Here is a 17,457-nt window from a genome sequence, read left to right on the forward strand (position 1 = left end):
GTATGGGCTTCCCTGTATGGTGGGAATGTTGCAGTTGGTCACACTACCTTAGACAGGCTCGGCCCCAGATCTCAGTTTAAATAAGTGCATGTCCTCACCTAAACACAGGCAAAGCTGGAGGAAAAAAAAACAAGGCTATCCCTACCCAGAACTCCACCAGACCTGGTATTTTAATATTCAGCTGTGGACTTGCTTCTTATTCTTTGCCCTTCTCCATCATGTGTTAACACTGCAGGACAAGGGACTTTGCAGCTGTATGCATAACCAGAGCGCTGCACCCAGGCATCACTGGGTTGATGTGTTTTGGGGCAGGGATGGAGCAGCAGTTTTTTTTTTTTCTTCCATACCTAATAACCAAATTGCTTTAGCTTCCCTCCTCCACCCAAAGTCATCAGAAAACCAGACAGACACAAGAAAAACCACATACAAGGAATTAGATCCCAAGGGAAAGCCTACAGGAGAGGACTTATTTTTTAAAATTACAAGGAGCATTAACAGAAAGGAGCTTGCAAATGAGTCTAGAAGTCTCTGTATGCAGCAAGAGCTGAAAAACAGGAGGAAGAGGAAGCCTCATACTTCATTTGAGGCACCAAACTGGATAGCCTTAGAGGAATAGGAAAGGAGCACGACTGACGGCTAATAAGAATCCACTGACCACATTAACCTGCTGATCAGGTCTGAAGGTATTGATATCACAGGATTTTCTCAGGTAGCATCGCTCATGTTTCTAACAATTGTTTCTAGTAGTGGGTGTTCAAGAAAGAACCAAAGAAAAAGGGAGGTTTCCCTGGCAGAGGCATTTGCTGCAAGTTATTTGAACTGTTTGAGTCAGCAAGAACTAATGGACAGCAGCATTTGAAAACCTTATTTTGCCTTAAGGTGTAGACAGAAATGACAAGTGGCACAACTTAAGTAGCTGACCCATTCCCACGGCACTGCATACTTCAACTGGAAAGCTCTAGTGAAAACACATCTATCATGCTGGCACAAAGATAAGAAACATACTTTTATGCTGCCATTCTGGGCAAAAATGATTCAAGCTCAAAACAAAGGCTTGAAATTTTTACCTGTTTTCCCTACATCTAAGAGGTGCAAAGACAAGAAAAACAAACCACACAACTCATGGTTTCAAAACCGATCACCTTAATTCAAGGAAGTGTAAGATGAGTAAGGCATGCCTGTTAATACTTGGGCAGGAAAGCTCCAGGTAAATACAATGCACATGGCAAGCTCAAACACAGACCTCTCCCCAGAAAGCAGTTTACACCAATAAAGGTAGAGGACTATGTAATAGAAAGAGCTCAGAGCAGGGGTGAAAAGAACTTTGGTAATTTGTTAAATGGGCAATATCAGCACTTACCACCTTCTAGGGAGGTTTATCATGAGGGGAGAAAACCAAGATCAATGAAAGGCCTCATCTTCACTGCAATTTTACAGCCTTATTTCCCCCCCAGGAACACCATGCATGCCTTTTTGATGAATACACACCTGTCAGTGCCTCATCCCAAGCAGAGGCTGACAGGGTAAAGTCTTCTTTCCTGAGACACACAGGAGCACTCTCCCTCCTTCCCTTGCCTGTTATTCAGCCCACGGCTGTGGCCGCAGGGAAGGGCGAAGCAGAGCCCTGCGGATGAGCTGCTCGCTGGGCTCCACGAACAGCTCTCTGCCCTCTTCCTCCCAATTAGATATGCATGGTGCCTCTCCATCACACATGCTTAATGAGGTGCTCCTAATGCTTTCTACAGCATTATTTCAGTTAGTAAAATACTGATCACCACTGTGACAGCCTAAGGATACACTCGAGCTGGCGCTCGTGGGAAAGGTGGACTCCCTCTGTCCACATTTCTCTCATACCACTCCCCCCCCCACACACTTTTCTTCCTGGCTTATCATTCTTGTGAAGCTGTCAGGTCTCTGCAAAACACTGCCAGGCACTGAAGAACAGCCACAATGCACCAGACCCAGGTACCTATGTGCATAGGTATATGCATGCCCAAAAGTTTAAAGCAAGTATTGGTACACTGTTGCAGGCATTGCTATGACTTCATAGCAAAGCATGGATTTCTTTGGAGACCATAACATAAATGGGCTGTTTAACACACCCTCTATGTGCAAATAGCTACAGAACACCCAAGGAATCAGCTTGTAATCTTTGCAAGGTAGCTGAGACAACAGCCACGACCTGGTGAGATTTAAAGCTACTACAAACCCCTTCACCTCGGTAAGCTTTTAGAAGATAAAACATTGGCCAGAGCCAGCACTGAGAAGGAAAGTGCTTTTAAGTAGCTCAATTCAGTGGCAGATTACTGTAGCAGTGGCTCTAGCCAAGAGACTCTGATCTGCAGGGACACTCAGCTTCGCTCTCCTTGTGCGCAGAAGTGCTGGGGACATGGGCTCATCCTCTAGCAGTCCTTGCAGAAGCAGCCTATTTCTGTTAGTCAAAGGCACTTTAATCTCACATACTCTGTTTTCCACAGAAGTGTGTAGATGTGTTTCCCTCCCAAAATATTCCTAAAGGCTTTTCACCCAATCTTTACTTCCCAAAGGGTCTCATGTCCCTAGAGCTCCCATTTCTGGGACAGAGAGGTCTGCATTAATTCTAAAATGCTCTAAAACCCCTGGGACATGCCCCATTTCTGTGTGGTTCCCCCCCACCACCCTTTTTCCCCTTTGAGAACACAACACAACAGTATCCTTGACCAAAGTGTGACTGTCCTGGGATGCTAGTCTGGATCCAAACCCTGCCAACACAAAGAGGAAAAATACAACTTTATAACCTCACAGCTCAGGAAGCACTAAAGTAACAGCCCAGAGATTATGTGCAAGGAGTTGGATATTCTTCAGATCCAGAGATATAGGGTAAGGAGGTCTTAAATCATGTCATGGTCACTCTGGTAAACAAAATCCCAGGCTGCTGTCAGGAAAATTCATTTTCTCAGTAGCTGGCTGTGAGGAGAGAGCGCATCATATTGAAAGGCTAGAGCAGGAAGCATCCTTCTGCCTGCTCACTCCCAGGCAAACACACACCCACGCACAAGCTCAGGCACCAGACATGTCTGCTTTCAAAGCATTTGCCTTAGTGTATTGAATACCTCCTCTCTTTAGCCCCTCCGCAGCCTCTTCTACAGCACCCAACACCCCAGTAAAGCCATTTAATAAGAAGATAACCAGTTGCAGCAGCGACAACTGCCACCCCAGACCTCAAAAAGGAGCACGCACACGAAAGGTTGGCATCAGCAGCATCTGGATTTAACCAGAGGCACTGGGCTGTCCAGGTCGACTCATCAGAAATTAGCCCACCCGAGCAATTAATATGCAAGGCTGCCTCCCAGAGGTGATTCGGAAAAGGAAGCGGCCCTGCTGCCTTGCTGGCAGGATACGGTCCCCTGCTCGGCTCCGTCTCTTGGCCGGCATCGCCGTACAGGTGTCACGCCGGGTCCCCACGCGGCAGAGGGACCGAGGCTCTCGGCGCTTCTTGCGCTTGGTGCAACTGCGGCTGCCCAGCGCGAAATTGCGTGGGGTCTACGCACGGCAGTGGCCTTCAGTAGGCGATTAGGAAAAGCAGAGGAGCCAGGGAACAGTGACACTTCGGGATTTGGCCGGTGGACAAAGAATTTGGGCGATTCTCATTTTTCAGATTGAGGGGGAGGTTTCGTTTTGTTGGGCCCACTTAAAAAATTGATTTAAGACATGTATAAGTGCTACATGGAGAGGAGGGAAAGCAAATACCTCCAGAGATCCCACAAGCTGGCAAAGACCCAAGGACAGACCAGTTGAGGCTTTTCAGTAGACTTTTGCTGAAACATTTAAATAATTTAGAAAGCATTAACTCTTACTGACAGCTATTCAGCCAGCTATTTTACTTGTAGGGTCTTATCAAAAAACCTCATGACTCTTAATTAGAAGAAATACTTGACTGGCCCCAAATCTTGGCCAGGATTGGACTGGGCTTCCAAAAGGTGCTTTGGAGGTTTTTGGTTAAAACACTTTCCTTGACAGGCTGAGCTTCCAGAGGCCACTGCCTGCCACTTATCTGCATTATTGCTGTGTAAGGCATGAGAAAAAGGAAGAAAAAAGCCTTCACTTGCTCAGGGCTACTCAGAGTAAGGGAGCTGTTCCCTGGAACAGTTCAGCTGTGTTAAGCATTGTAAAAATTAAGAAGCTGCAAGGTGTAAAATAGTAGATACAGCCCCCTTGTTCAGGTTTTGGACAAAAGATGGTCATTTCCACCAGCAGCACCAAGCAGTTTCACATGCCAGCATTCCCCCAGGGTACCCAAAATCATGGTTTTGCAACCTCCGAGTCCATTCTTTATCTTACTGCCACAAAGAACAAAAATAGCTGTTAAAAAGGCAGCTGTGGCTGGGCCAAGTTCTGCAGCTAAATTAATCCTGCACCCTTCCCCACCACCACCCAAAAAGCATCTGGATGGACCAAAGGGCCAGCTTTAATACATACAAAACCAGAGGTTAAATTGAAAACCAAGTTCTGTACTAGAAACACTGAAAAATGCGGAAGTATAGCAGCCAGCCCAGTCACCTGATCACCAAAAAGTTGCATATTTTTTAGTTGTGGTTCCAGACAACACACCAGAAGAAAAAAATCTCTCCCTACCATTAAAAGTGAAAACAGTCCGAGGTTACACACATGGCAGCCCAGCTGCCCTTCGCAGTCTGAACCCTCCCCATAGAAACAGGGATTTCGGGTCAAGACAGGCTTGGCAGGATAACATAAGTCTTAATAACCCCATACGGTTTCTTTATCGAGGAGCCACGAAACAGCAGCAGCAGCAACATGGGTGGGAGGAGGACCAGGGAGCAAGCAGCACCAAATCTGCTTTTGCTGTCCATCATCAGCCTGAAATAAAAATGCCCTGGTCCAGCTGGTGAAATAATTGCAGGCTGACAGTACATGTTGAGTGTTATTCATTAGAACATTGTTTATGGTTCGTCTACATGGCTTCCATGGCTACAGCAACAGGCATGATGTTTGCTAGCATTTTGGACAGATTACATGGATGCATTTTATTTTCACTGAGCAGTGCACTTTGCCCATGTGAAACATCAGTATGTAAAGCCCATCTGACAGGCTGTGAGGATGCTTTAGCATTAATTACAGAAAGGTAAGCTCTCTGCACTCATCTCCCCATGCATTTCTTGAGGCTAAAGATCAAATTCTGAAAGATAGCGCGCTGGTTAATTTAACCCAAATCCAAGAGAGATACTCCATCCCTAAACACATCAGCACAGAGACATCAGGCACAAGCATAGATAGCATCACAAAGCAGCAAAGCTTATTGAAATTGCACCAAGTACTGCCTTACTTTAGTGAGTTAAATAATTAAAGAGCTGATAAAGCTGGTTTTCTAGATCTCCTGTGCAATCGCATCATCCAGCGCCAGTAGCACTTCAGTATTTTTTAGACCACAACTTACCTGCACTACTTCTTTAATAGAGATGCTGCTCAAATGCAAACAGCCTCAGAGGTCCCTTCCTTGGTGCTCTCCCCAAGGCAACCACTTGCTCCTGAAAGCCACTTGCTCAGGTGGCCGTGGAGGCAGCGGCTTGTGGTTTCTCAATGGCTCCAATATTAATCCATCCAGGGCATCTTTCTCCCTCACTTCCAATTGGCGCCCGGCGAATGGGTGGAGTGAGAGCGTGACCCATGAGAGCCCAGAGGTGCCCGGCCAGTTCGGCTCCCCAAGAGCAGCCTTTGCACCCAGTCAAGCGCTGGGGCAGCCGGGGTGCCGGCGAGCTGCTGAGCGCACTGATGCGGCCGCGCTGTCCATGCCGGCGCGGAGCCGGCCGGGCTAGGATTGGGGCTCACACTCCTGCAGCCCCCGAGAGCTTTGCCTTCTCCTGGAGCTATTTGCCTCTGGTGGGAAGGAGGGAAAAATAGAACAGTTAAAGTGACCCTGCGCTTCTCGGCGAGCCCTTTCCGCGGGCTGCCGTGCCGAGAAAGCTTGGGTGCCTCCTTAAGAAAGCTTCCAGCAGCCGGGCACAGCTGAAGTGAGAAGATACTGTACCTTACGGACAGAAGTACAGGGAAAAACAAGAGGATGGGAAGATGCAGGAAGAAGAGGAAAGACCACTGCCGAGAGGTAGATAGAGCAAGTCTCTTAAAGACATAGCCGCTGTATTCTGCGAGCGTGCTGCCCGCCCGGCTGCAGAGCCGCGCTCAGCTGCTTTGCACGCTGCCTGACACAAGGCAGCTCAGCAGCACATGCAGCAGCAATGCAACGGTTAACACAAACTCAGAAGCAAATGCAGAGCCTGCACGAGGGACAGGGCAGTATATCTGTAATGAAACAGCGAGTTGCAGGAAACGGAGCTGAAGAAGCCTCACCTCATCCAAGCAGACTTGTTTCCAAGTCTGTTTGACCAGTGTTTAACTATCCAGCTCCTAAAAACCTTTGGGGAGGGGAGATGCCACATCCTACCCCCCCCCCCCAAATCTACTGCTTCACTTTCCTTATAATCCAAGATTTTCATAACAATAACCTAAGTGTCCCCAGCTGGATGTTTAAAGCCTGGAAGAATGCTTTGCACTGGCCAAAACACAAAAAAACACCCCCAAAACACAGCAAAAACCCCCTCCAAAACTCCAAAGCAACATTAAGCCAGCCTTAAAAAAGGCAGAATCCTAAAATAAATACCAAAATGTTGGAATGACTGGGTCAGTTCCATCTCCGAGACCCTTACAGTAACTCGGACAATTATGGTGCCCAAGGAAGACGTTCCCAGGGATCAAGTTTGCCAGGAGGCAGCAAGCATCCTCCATCGCAAAGCAAGCTGCGGCAGGGCACCGTTCGAGAAAAGCTATGGTTTTTAGCAGAAAGATTCAGTCAAAGCCACATACCCCGTTTTTAAGTCCCTGCTACAGGCTTGTTTCCGCTGCACAAAACCACCGGCAACGCATGTTTTTAAACACCTCCTACACATTTTCTCTGCCGAGACTGCTCATCCAGTCCTCTGTTTTTGGGTGCCACCTGACCAGCTTTTCCAGGTAGGGCTCATCACGGTCAATGTGTTATTACTGCATCAAGGAAGTTTTCTAGAGTTATGGACTAATCAGGGTTGGAAAGGGCCTTGGGAGCTCTTGGAGCAGGTCTGGCTTCAACGTTAAATCAGATGGACAGGAGGAGGATTGTCTCGGCGTCTAACAGCTTCTCAAATGAGCTTTACAGAAAGCAAGAGGTTCCTCAGGATCAGCACTTGAAGTAGGAATCTACCCAAAACAGCAGGATTTACTAAGTTTAGCATCTTCACAACAACATAACACAAAATTCACTTCTGAACCAAACCAAAACATCCAAGTTAAATTCTTGCAGTGAGACAAAAAAAAAAAAAAAAAAAAAAAAAGAAAATCTGTAATAGGTCTTCCACCCCTCCAACACCCAACTTTAACAGCCTTTTAAATTAAATTGAGCTCAAAGCACCGCAGTCCTAAAGGTGAGCCAAGTCTACCTAGGCTTCAGCAGGTGCTTCAGTTCTCCAACACCACCAGATCCAATTTGGCAAGCAAACAGCCTCATGGAGCAAAAGGCCAGCTCAGATAGTCTTTTTTGTTGTTGGTGGTGGTGGTTTGCACCAGGGTTGTTTATCAGCTTTCTCCAAGCAGCCCACAGGAGCCCTGCTCCTGGGGAAGGGATGCAATCGCTTGAATGAGCACCGAGGAGAGGTCCCAGGAGGAGAACATCAACCCAACTGCCCCAACACGCCTGCCGAACCCAACGCGATGCCCAGGCATTGCATTCGGGGGCTCCCCAGTTCCCACCCTGCCGTTCCCAAGCCCCTTCCCCAACCCAGCACGCACCATCCGTGGCCCCGGTCCACCTTGTCACCAAGCGCTGGGGCCACGGGGCCAAGCTCTGCGCGGTGTCGGCGCTGGCCCCGAACTGGCCATAGGGCGAGCGGAGAAACGTGAGCCGAGGGTAGCAGAAAGGCGCCGGCTCCATGAGGACGGAGAAGAGAGGCGAGCCAGGTACGAAGCAAACCACGTCCCCCTTCGCCTCCTTGAGCGGGTGCTCTTGGGACATGCAGGCTCGGAGCCTCCTCGCTGCACAGCTCCTTTTCCAGAGGGGGATTCAAGGGAGAAACCCCCACGGAAACCCCGTCCTGGCTGTCGCAGCCCAGCAGAGCACACTGGAAAGGCTGCGTCTCCAGCCCGTATTTAAACGCGCCTCGCTCCGAGAGCAGAGATGCAGCACAGGAAGAGACAAATTCCAGCCCTGCGTCGGGCTGATAAGCCAGGTTTATAATATTCAAGAAGTATTGGCATTACTACAGCTCCTCCTCCCCCCCCTTGAATATCTCTAGCAGTAGCTTGTTGTGCACAATAAGCAAAAAAAGAGCCCAATCCAAAAAAAAGAGCCTGTTCCGGTGGGAACAGCCAACGCGTTGAATAAAACAAACACACGCGTGTTAAACCCTGGGGACGCAATTAGGCTCTGCGCAGAGGGAAGAGGCATTTAACTGCTGGAGCTAGAGATGGCAGGAGGCAAGGGGAAAAGGACGGCTGGAATAAACCTGGCGCCTGGCTCAGTGCCCCTGGGAGGGCCTTTTGCAGGGGGACAAGCCAGAGCTGCAGCCCCCAGCTCTGCAGGGCAGCAGTGGCTGCCCCCAACACCATCCCCTTGGCTGAAAGGGGAAGAAGGCCACCTCTTCCTTAGGCCCTGCTCCTTGCTGGGCTTTCTGCCCCTCGCACTGCCTCTAAGCAAGCTCACATGCGCCAGCTCCCCTTGCCCTCAGGCATGGTGGGACTTTTGGGGTTCACCTTGCCATCGCTCCCACATGAGGGTCTGTTCAGGCATTTCCAGGTCTGTTCAAAAGCAGAGACAGAAGAAACCATGCATCAAGCCACATGGAAACCGCACAGCAGGGATGGCATGAGCAGTCCCTTTTGGGGCATCCTGCGGGCACTGCAGCACAGCATCGACAGCAAGCCCACCTTCGCAACCTTCTCATCACCCTTGCAGCTCAAAACCCACCACATCACATGTCCAAGGCCACCCTGCCAAGCTCTTCCCCTCGCTTGCTCCTTCCCTGCATGCGCCTGTGCTGGCTCCTACCCGAGCTGCCCCATGGGACACAGCAGCACTCCCCAGCACGACCACCAGCCCCAAGGGCAGCCAGAGGTCTGCAGTGAAGCATTGGGGTCTTCAAACCTAGGGCTCTGAGCAGAGCCCACATGAGAAGGCTCCTGACCAGCACACAAGCCTGGTTTGGTCATCAGTGTTACCCCTGCCAGTGACCAACATTGGGTTTTTGGGCTCTTCTTGAAGTTTCTGTGAGGAGCACAACCACTTTGCTATTCCTTTTGGTGCCCTACCAAAAGTACAGCTCCGACCAGTGCGTGAAAGCTTGCAGAGACCTTTCTCCACCAGTTTGACAGCAGGGCTGGGCTGGACTGGCTGTGTCAGACTGAAGCCCTTAGTACTGCTTCTCCCTACTTTTTTTTAATTGCCAGCAAGAACCAGGGCTGGATTTATGCACAGGGAATCAAGAGAAAAAAACCCAGAGGAGTTAGGTGACAGCTAAGTACTTTGATATCACAGCCAGTGCCAACAGATGCAGAAGCCTGCACTGCTCTGCTTTGGGGCCAGCAAGTCACCAGACTCGCAACAGCTTTAACAGGAGCTTATACCAGATCACATCGTGAAATCTAGGCTGCATTTAAAACAGTTCTCCAGTTTCACCAAATCCCACCATGGAGTCCTGAAGGAGCTGCTTTGCAAGCTTCAGGGCAACAAAACACTGCTTGCTCCTAAATTAGTGCTAATTCACTGAAGGAATAGCCCCAGCACTCCCCATTTGTGACCTTAGCATGGTTCATCCTTTGTGGAGACCCCCTGCCCTCCTTCTCCAGCCACAGCACTGTGCCTGCACTGCTTCTAGCAGTGGCCACAGAGTCTGTTTGGATTTAATATATGCTGGATATCTGCCGGTACACTTGGCAGTAATTTGCATATTTAGAGGGTGGATGACAGTTTCACAATGATGAGTCATTAAAGTGTCCCAGAGAGCTGTTTACTCCCAGAAAAATCCCCCATAAGGGAATGGGACCTTTCAAGAAGTGGTTTTGCATCAGGAAGGTTCTTGGTAGCTTAAGTACCACCCTGACTATAGCAGCAGAAAGGTTTTGGATAGCAATCAGACCTTCCAGAGCCACCTAAAATCAGAGCTTGGTATTGGGATAATTTATGGACAGAAAGAACAGCTTCCCCCCTGGATAATATGACTTAGCACATGTCTTTATGCATAAAAAACACATGTGGAATATCACTGCAGCTCTGCAAGTACAAGGTTTGAGGTTTTAGTATCATATAGGCTCTAATAGCTTAGTCTGATGCTATTTGATTTGCCTAACTCTGGACTAAGTCAAACTTTGCAGACAGGAGCTTGTCAAGTTAGCTGCGAGGAGTATCAAGCTTTCTACTGACAATATAGAAAGCTTCCATTTCTGCATCCCTTTGCTTTTAAAGCCAAGACAGCTTTGTTTTCACATTCACTCAACAGCAAAATGAATCTTTAACAACTATGCACAGCCTCAAATGATTTACTACAGCTTTATTCAAAGTCAAGGCGCTATGAGTTTACAGACTGGTATCTCATGCCACCAGGGGAGTCAAATGAATGCTGCGCTTAAAAGCCAAACCCAGATTTCTAGCCACGTTCACTTAAACAAGCTGAAGTGCTCAAACTGCCAGGGAGGGACATGCCAGACAGAGGAGCTTCCTCTGTGGTGCATAATTTTTACAAAGTGGCAACCGCCTAAAAGCCACAGACATTTCAAAGCTAGAGGGCTCTGGCCGAGCTGCCTCAGCCAACGTGCCTCAATTATAGGAGGGAAGCGGGGACACAGCTCACAGGGCTGGTAGCAGTGACCAAGGAGGTTGTAGCAGAGAGGAGACCAAAGGCTTACATCACTGGTTCCTTCTGGCATGCAAAAAAAACCCTAGCCACAATCCCAACCCTGACAGCAACCCAGGTGAGAAGGTTCAAATGCTGCAGGCTTTGCTGGGTCAAGGTGTTTATCCCATGCTTGAACTTCAGGGAACATGGAGCAATAATTCTGCTCAGCAGCAACAAGGTTTTCCCACACCTAATGAGAGCCTCCAGGTTATTAGAGTCCTGCAAACACTGCATATTTCAGTAGTGGAGAGAAAAGATGACTGTTCTGCACACCACTGATGGCAACCGACGTGCCAGATGAGACAGCAGCTAGTGAGTCTACACCACCAGGTCTTAAAGAAAAGTGATCATCTTGGACAAAAAAAGACAGCAGCACAGAAGAAAGCAGAGGAATAACACCAGATCTGAAGTCTGCAGTTTAAAAAAAAATAAAAACCTGTGGGGCAAGGTGGCAGGGGCACTCTCCTCACCAAGAGCACATCCCAGGGAGACGCTTGAGGACCAGTCTGGAGATCGCCTGCTCTACAGGCAGCAAAGCTGTTGTGCCACCTACAGTTGCTTTTACTCCAGAACAAACTTTCCTAGGCGAGCTGCCGTGAAGTCAGTGGCATTTAATTTAGCATAAAAACAGCACTAACGCAGCCATGCTGATTAAGGAAGTGCTTCCTTTTGTAAGGCAGAGGGGAAGAGACACTTCAGAAGATAACTTTCAGAGTTCAGCAGGAATCGAGAGCCATATTTCTAGGCACATTTAGAGATCCAGCCTTTCCCAGTCCTTCAAAGCAAGATTTCAAAAACGTACTGCCACACTTTCACCAGGGCATAACACCACCCAAGCCTTGCACTGGTTCAGTTTGAGCCGTGAAGTTTCACCTTTTTATTGCTGCTTTTGCACTGTTATTACCGATGTGAAGTTGGGCAACACCGCATCCGTCAGCAAAGCGGCGGAGCAGAGTTAAACACCACAGCTCTGCCCTCCTCCCCTGGTTAGGTATAAGCAAATACCAAAGCACAGAGGGGGGGGAAAAAATAAAGAGGATGGAAAATCCAAAGTTTCAATTGCTCCTTTATCCTTTGCTAGTTCTTTAACACTGTATCTGCACCCGCTGGGTTTGAACAGCTCGTGGCTGTCAAGTTTGCCTGGGATTTGCAGCATGTAGTTACCTCCCAGCAGACAGCAACTGGCTCCTAAACAAAAGCCTTAAACAACGATGCATCTCCGAGAGCCCCCAGGTCACTCCCCCCACCGCAAGAGGAGGAAATAGGAACCCAGAATCCATCCCCATCCCCTCCGGACCGCGCTTCTCGGACCAGTCCAGCCTCGCTCCCCACCGCATCCCGTGGCCAGGGGCTACGGTGCAAGCAGGACCCTCACCCCGCACCCCCATCCCGCTGCCTCTCCCAAAAGCCAAAGCAAGGGGGGACCCCTGCAAGCTGCCCGGCGCAGCTCATCACACTTGTGGCTCCCCACTGCTGCTAACTTTGCCTCTCACCACATGGCTGGAGGTGAAACACCCGTCTCGCTGCCATGGCTGCTGGGGCCGTGTCGCCTTTTCCTCTCATCCCGTCTTCACCATCTTGACACTTTCAGACTTTTTTTTGCGGTTTGGGGTTTCGAGTTTTTATTATTTATTTCCCTTTTTTTTTTTTTTTTTTAAACCCCCCTTCCAAAAAGGGGCAGCGCGGCCAAAAATGAAACTCCCTGTGCATTAGTGCGGGCTGAAAGGGGAAGGGACTGTGCAGTGTCACACCCCTGCCTGGGTCCTAGCGCCCTCCCAAAGCCTCTGCCCACCCGCGCTCGGGGCTGCCCAAGGCCACGGGCACGTTGGGGCGATGCCACCACCGAGTCCCCAGTGCCCCCCACGCAGCCGCTTCGCCCCGGGACCCCAATGCCGCCTCCAGCGTTTTCTCGGCATGCTGCCAGGAAAGCACCGGGATGCTGCTGGTTTGATCGGCACAGCCTGAGGTGCATGGAAACAGGATTTAAAGCCCCCCCCCAACTATGTAGAGTCTTAAAGTTTAATTAAAAAAATATATATCACTTTTTACTTTTTTCCACAGAGGGTGCAATAGACCATATGCAATGCTACTAAAACCATTGCTAGATGAGAAGCAACTAAACTTCAGCACTGGGCAAAAGCATAAAGCTAGCAAATCCTGGTTCCCCGATACCCCAAGGGCCAATTTACTCCAAGAGGTCTCCTCATTTGGACCAGGTCTCTTTACCTTTGTCCAAAAGCCCCTTCAAAACCTGGATCCTTCAAGATAACCTGATGCAGGTATATCTGAATCAAAACCATCCAACTTGGTTTCAAAAAAAGGATCCCTGGGGCACAGCACAGCAGCGCAAGCTGAGTTTGTACACAAAGCCAAGCCACAAAAATAAAGATTTTTGAAAGTGGGTGCAGACTGTTCTGCATCCTTTGCTGAAGAAAAAAAGCAGGCACACTTAAGTTACAGGAGACCTTGCTTTTTGTGAGCTTTTCCCAGCTGCTGCTACCTTAGTTTGCAATCTGAGCAACCCTTGGTGTTTTGCCACCCTGAATAAAGCACCACAAAAGCAGGGAGGTGCTGACACCAGACATGCAAAACACAAAGAAATTAGAGAAGGGGAGCAGGGGCTCTCGAGGAGCCTGTTTGCATGTCAGCACAGTGTAAATATCTGAACATAAAAGTAGGGAACACAACACTCCTCTGTTCAAGCAAAGGCAAGATGACAGAGACCAGCAAGACAATATTTGCATTACTTCCAGTGTATACTTGTATTTATCCTAATGCAATATAACATATCATAAAAACTGGACCCCAAAACCATTTTACCCACTTCCCCATTTTTCCTCCCTCCAGCAGGAAGGGTCTTTGAGCTGAACAAGCTGCAGCAATCAATTTTGGAGGCTTGGGTTTGCAGGGGGAAGTAGGTAGAAGTAGTAAATCCACAAATGTCTTAGCATGCAATTGCTACGGAAATTTGTTTCAAGGCATTATACCCAGACTGAACCTTCCCCATCCTCTAAACCACATCCAGGAGGAAAAACAAAACACAAAAACAATCCCCCCACCCCCACCCCAAAACCAAGTAGTTGGCACCAGTTCAGCTGGAGGTGGGAATCAGGTTCCCTTCCTCCTAAGGCTTGAAGGCTTAAACTAGTACCTAGATTAGTTTGGAGAAATCAGCTAATTTTCCAGTTTCAAATGCTAAGTGTAACCTCCTTCAGCTCACAAGATCAAGCCATCCAAAAAATCATCACAGGAAGAAGAGTGGGGAGCTCTGGTTTTAAACTGATTAAGATATATTCACCCTCCAAAACAATATAAAGTAATGATTTGTGGTTCTGCTGAAGTTTTGCTTAAGTTGCATAAGCTGATAGCTGCTTTAGTAGTTTAAAATGTGCAGATTTAACACAGCATTTAACACCTTGCACAAGCTGAAACACTCAGTGCAGTTGCACCAGGTGATTAGATGGAGGCTTTTGCAGTTCTTACTGATGTTCAACAACTTCAGCCTTCAACTAGTGGGTGCCGGGTGAAGCCCTGCACGACGTGGGTCCCACAACACCAGGCAAGCCCTCCCAAGGACACCTGTACCATATTGAGGTGACAACATGGATTTTAAAGAATATGATGGGCTAGACCTGTCCATGAGCGCTGGCCAAGAACAAATACGTCCCTTGTTAGCAAAGGACAGAGTTATGCTGCAGAGGAAGAGGAATAAGATCACCGTTCACTCCTTCACAGCCTCTCTGGGCTGGATGTCAGATGGCAGGGGGTCCCTGCTAATCCCCTGACTGGGGGAGCCCCATCTCCACTGGTGACCTGGCCAGCCCCTCCGGAAAGGGGATTACCAAGGGGAAGAGGAGGAGGAACAGCAAGGAAGGCAAAGCAGAAGGCTCCAATAAAGTTACTGCCTTTTGATCCTGATCTGAACATCATAAATGTTTCAGTAAGATGGAAAATGCATTTCTAGGAGCGGAAGCCTTTTCAATAGGACAAACTTCTTCCTTGTGCTCTGCCACAGTGATCGTCTGGAATAACACGGGACATGCAACTGCACCAGGACTTCAGCCATGGGCATGGTGGAGGTGGACAAACCCCTGGCTAGTAGCAACCCCCCATTCCCCAGCTTGCAGCAATGTTTACCCAGGTGCCCTGGCCCCATCAAATTTAGGGTATGGGGAAGAAAAAGGGTAGCAGGAAGAAGAGTTGCCAGAACAAGCAACAATAAAACAGCAGGGGCTTTTGCAGGTTTAGAAGAGAGAGACTAAGAGACCAGTGTTTCCTACCAGCCCATCCTCCGGTTCTGCTACCGAGACCCATAACTAGTGACGAGTTAGCCAGATTGGCAGGGGAAAGAGCAGACAATGCTGAAGGAAGGGACTGCATGCAAGAGCATGCAGAGACACTTAACAGGGCCACCCCCTGCAAATCAGAGCAGAGGTCGCATGGGAGAAAGGAGCTGGGCTGCGTGGGAGCTTCATGCTGAGGAGAGGCTAAGGAGCCAAGTTCTCTGCTTCCCCGTGCTCCCTGCTATTCTAGTGGATCTCAGGCTATAGCCCAATTTTATTTCACACAAGTCTCCCAGAGGGTTGTGGGGGCTCCTCAGACCTATATCTGGCAGGTACACAGCTTGGGGGGGGGGCAACCCCCACCCCCAAGCCCCATATTAATTTCCTTTTCTACCTCAAACCCAACTAGGTTTCACCATGAAGAATTATTATAGCAGCAGGTATCTCTTGCTAGATATTAGTCCCACTGCCAGGATAGCTTCTGGAAGATGAACACAGGTATCAGCTTATCTGATTTGATGCGAGGCACTAGAGTAGATATCAAATACCTTCTGTCTGGCGCTATCTGGTCTTTCCTGATGGCTCCAGACCTGCTCTTTGCAAGCATTTGAGACAGTCTTCACTGGCACATTGAGCATGGTCACCCCAGAGAGAGCAGGATACAAAAAGCAAGAGCTGCACCCTACCCTGAGCCCTTCAGCTTCTGAGGATCCTTACCCTTGTATTCACCTCCGACAGGTAACTAACCTTATGCACAAAGACAACTTCCTTTCAGGGAAGATGGTTATTAAACTTTCTTAGCAAGTCACTTCAAGGACCATCTCATTCACATTAAATAGGTCTGTCTTTGTACCTAGACAATTTGGTGCAGAATCCAACTGGAAGTGGGCTTTTTGCTTGCCTTCACAACCAGATAATACAGGACCTGATCCCCTGGTGCAGCAAGATCAGCCACACATCTCTGAGCAGAAGATGCCTGGGTATCCTCCAAGCCATGGAGGATATGAGCTATACTTTTTTTCTTTTTTTTTTTTTTTTTTAGTAGGACACTGCCATCAGGATTTTCTGGAGGGCTGGCACTGGAGACTACAGTAGTCTGGAGCCCAGAAAGAAACACTAGGTGGACCCAAGCATTGCAGAGAAACTTTTCCAATACTAGTGCACGAAGTAGTGCTGGGATTCCCATGCCTGTAACACAGCCAAGACGTTAAAAGAGTTGCTCACGGGATCAAAAAGTTTAAGTACTGCCATACCTGCACTCAGAATTGTTTTATTCCACTTTAATCATACCTGGAACTCATTCGATCCCCCCTTTGCTCCCGGTGCTTTGACTGTACCTCAAGTCAAACATGAGGGTGCTTCACAAGTCAAGCTCCCGTCAAACAGCCTGGTTTGTGCAGTCAGCTGGAAAGGGCTAGCTGTTTCCAGGACAGTGCAATAAATGCTGCAGCACAGCAGAGGGAGCACAGAAACCTGCTGGGAACCCCCCCACTTCCAGGGGGGCCAGCAACCAGATCACAGCTCCTTTTCCAAGCTCTTGACACTAGGAAGAGTTGAGCGTTTATCCCACCGTCACAGTTTGCTTTGATGCTCTTCCAGCTTGCCCCTGGGGCTGGATCCCACAGGTCTGTCCCAATCCCAGCACCAAGGATCCTAGTTCAGGATGCACATTTGAAGCTGTGCTGGCACCCTGACCTGCAGAGGCTTTCTCCCAGGTTGGTTTTTGACACCAAATTTGGTTTTTAATTAAGGAAAAATCAGTATCAAAGGCCAAAGTGACAAGCAACCCCAGTCCAAACAGTTGCAGCTTGTAGGTTGAGAGCTCAGTGTGGGTTCAGAAACTGTTTTCGTTTTTTGTTGATTGTCCTACAGCCTACAGAGACACAGACCAAGGCAGGACTGTACCAGTCCCTCCAGATGCAAGGGAGTACATCAAGTTACCATTTAAAAGTCTCCTTTACTCTTAGGTTCCCCCCCTCCCACAGACTTATCCAGCTAGCAGATAAAGACCACTGCAAAGAAAAAGCCACTGGGGGTGGGGGAGTATGTACACAGAGCAACAGCCAGTCTAGAAGGCAAGATTGTCCCTTTGAGGTTGAGGTAGATCAGGAGAGTTTAAGGGTTGGCAGCACAAGGAGTCAATGCACAAGTCTGATGCTTTAGAGACAAACACAGCATTTTGCTTCTTAGACCATACCTCTCACACATGCTCACACCTAAAAAGGGGGAAAGGCATCACGTCTGACCAGAGAAGGAGAAAC

The 17,457-nt window shown here is 48.7% G+C and overlaps 1 protein-coding gene across 3 annotated transcripts in view; it reads right to left on the minus strand.

Moving 5' to 3' along the window:
- Positions 1-17,457, minus strand: part of SLC4A11 (solute carrier family 4 member 11) — a 134,701-nt gene that overhangs the window by 90,619 nt on the left and 26,625 nt on the right. Inside the window, exon 1 of one of the 3 annotated variants that reach the window (XM_064511643.1) lies at positions 7,816-8,143. The exons of the other annotated variants lie outside the window; for them this stretch is intronic. Within the exon in view, the coding sequence (XP_064367713.1) occupies positions 7,816-8,038 (223 nt within the window). The 5' untranslated portion in view covers positions 8,039-8,143. Of the gene's footprint in view, positions 1-7,815; positions 8,144-17,457 lie in introns of those variants that run through there. 3 annotated transcript variants of the gene reach the window in all.

Source organism: Dromaius novaehollandiae, chromosome 4 (genome assembly GCF_036370855.1).
Source record: "Dromaius novaehollandiae isolate bDroNov1 chromosome 4, bDroNov1.hap1, whole genome shotgun sequence".
Taxonomy (NCBI): domain Eukaryota; kingdom Metazoa; phylum Chordata; class Aves; order Casuariiformes; family Dromaiidae; genus Dromaius; species Dromaius novaehollandiae.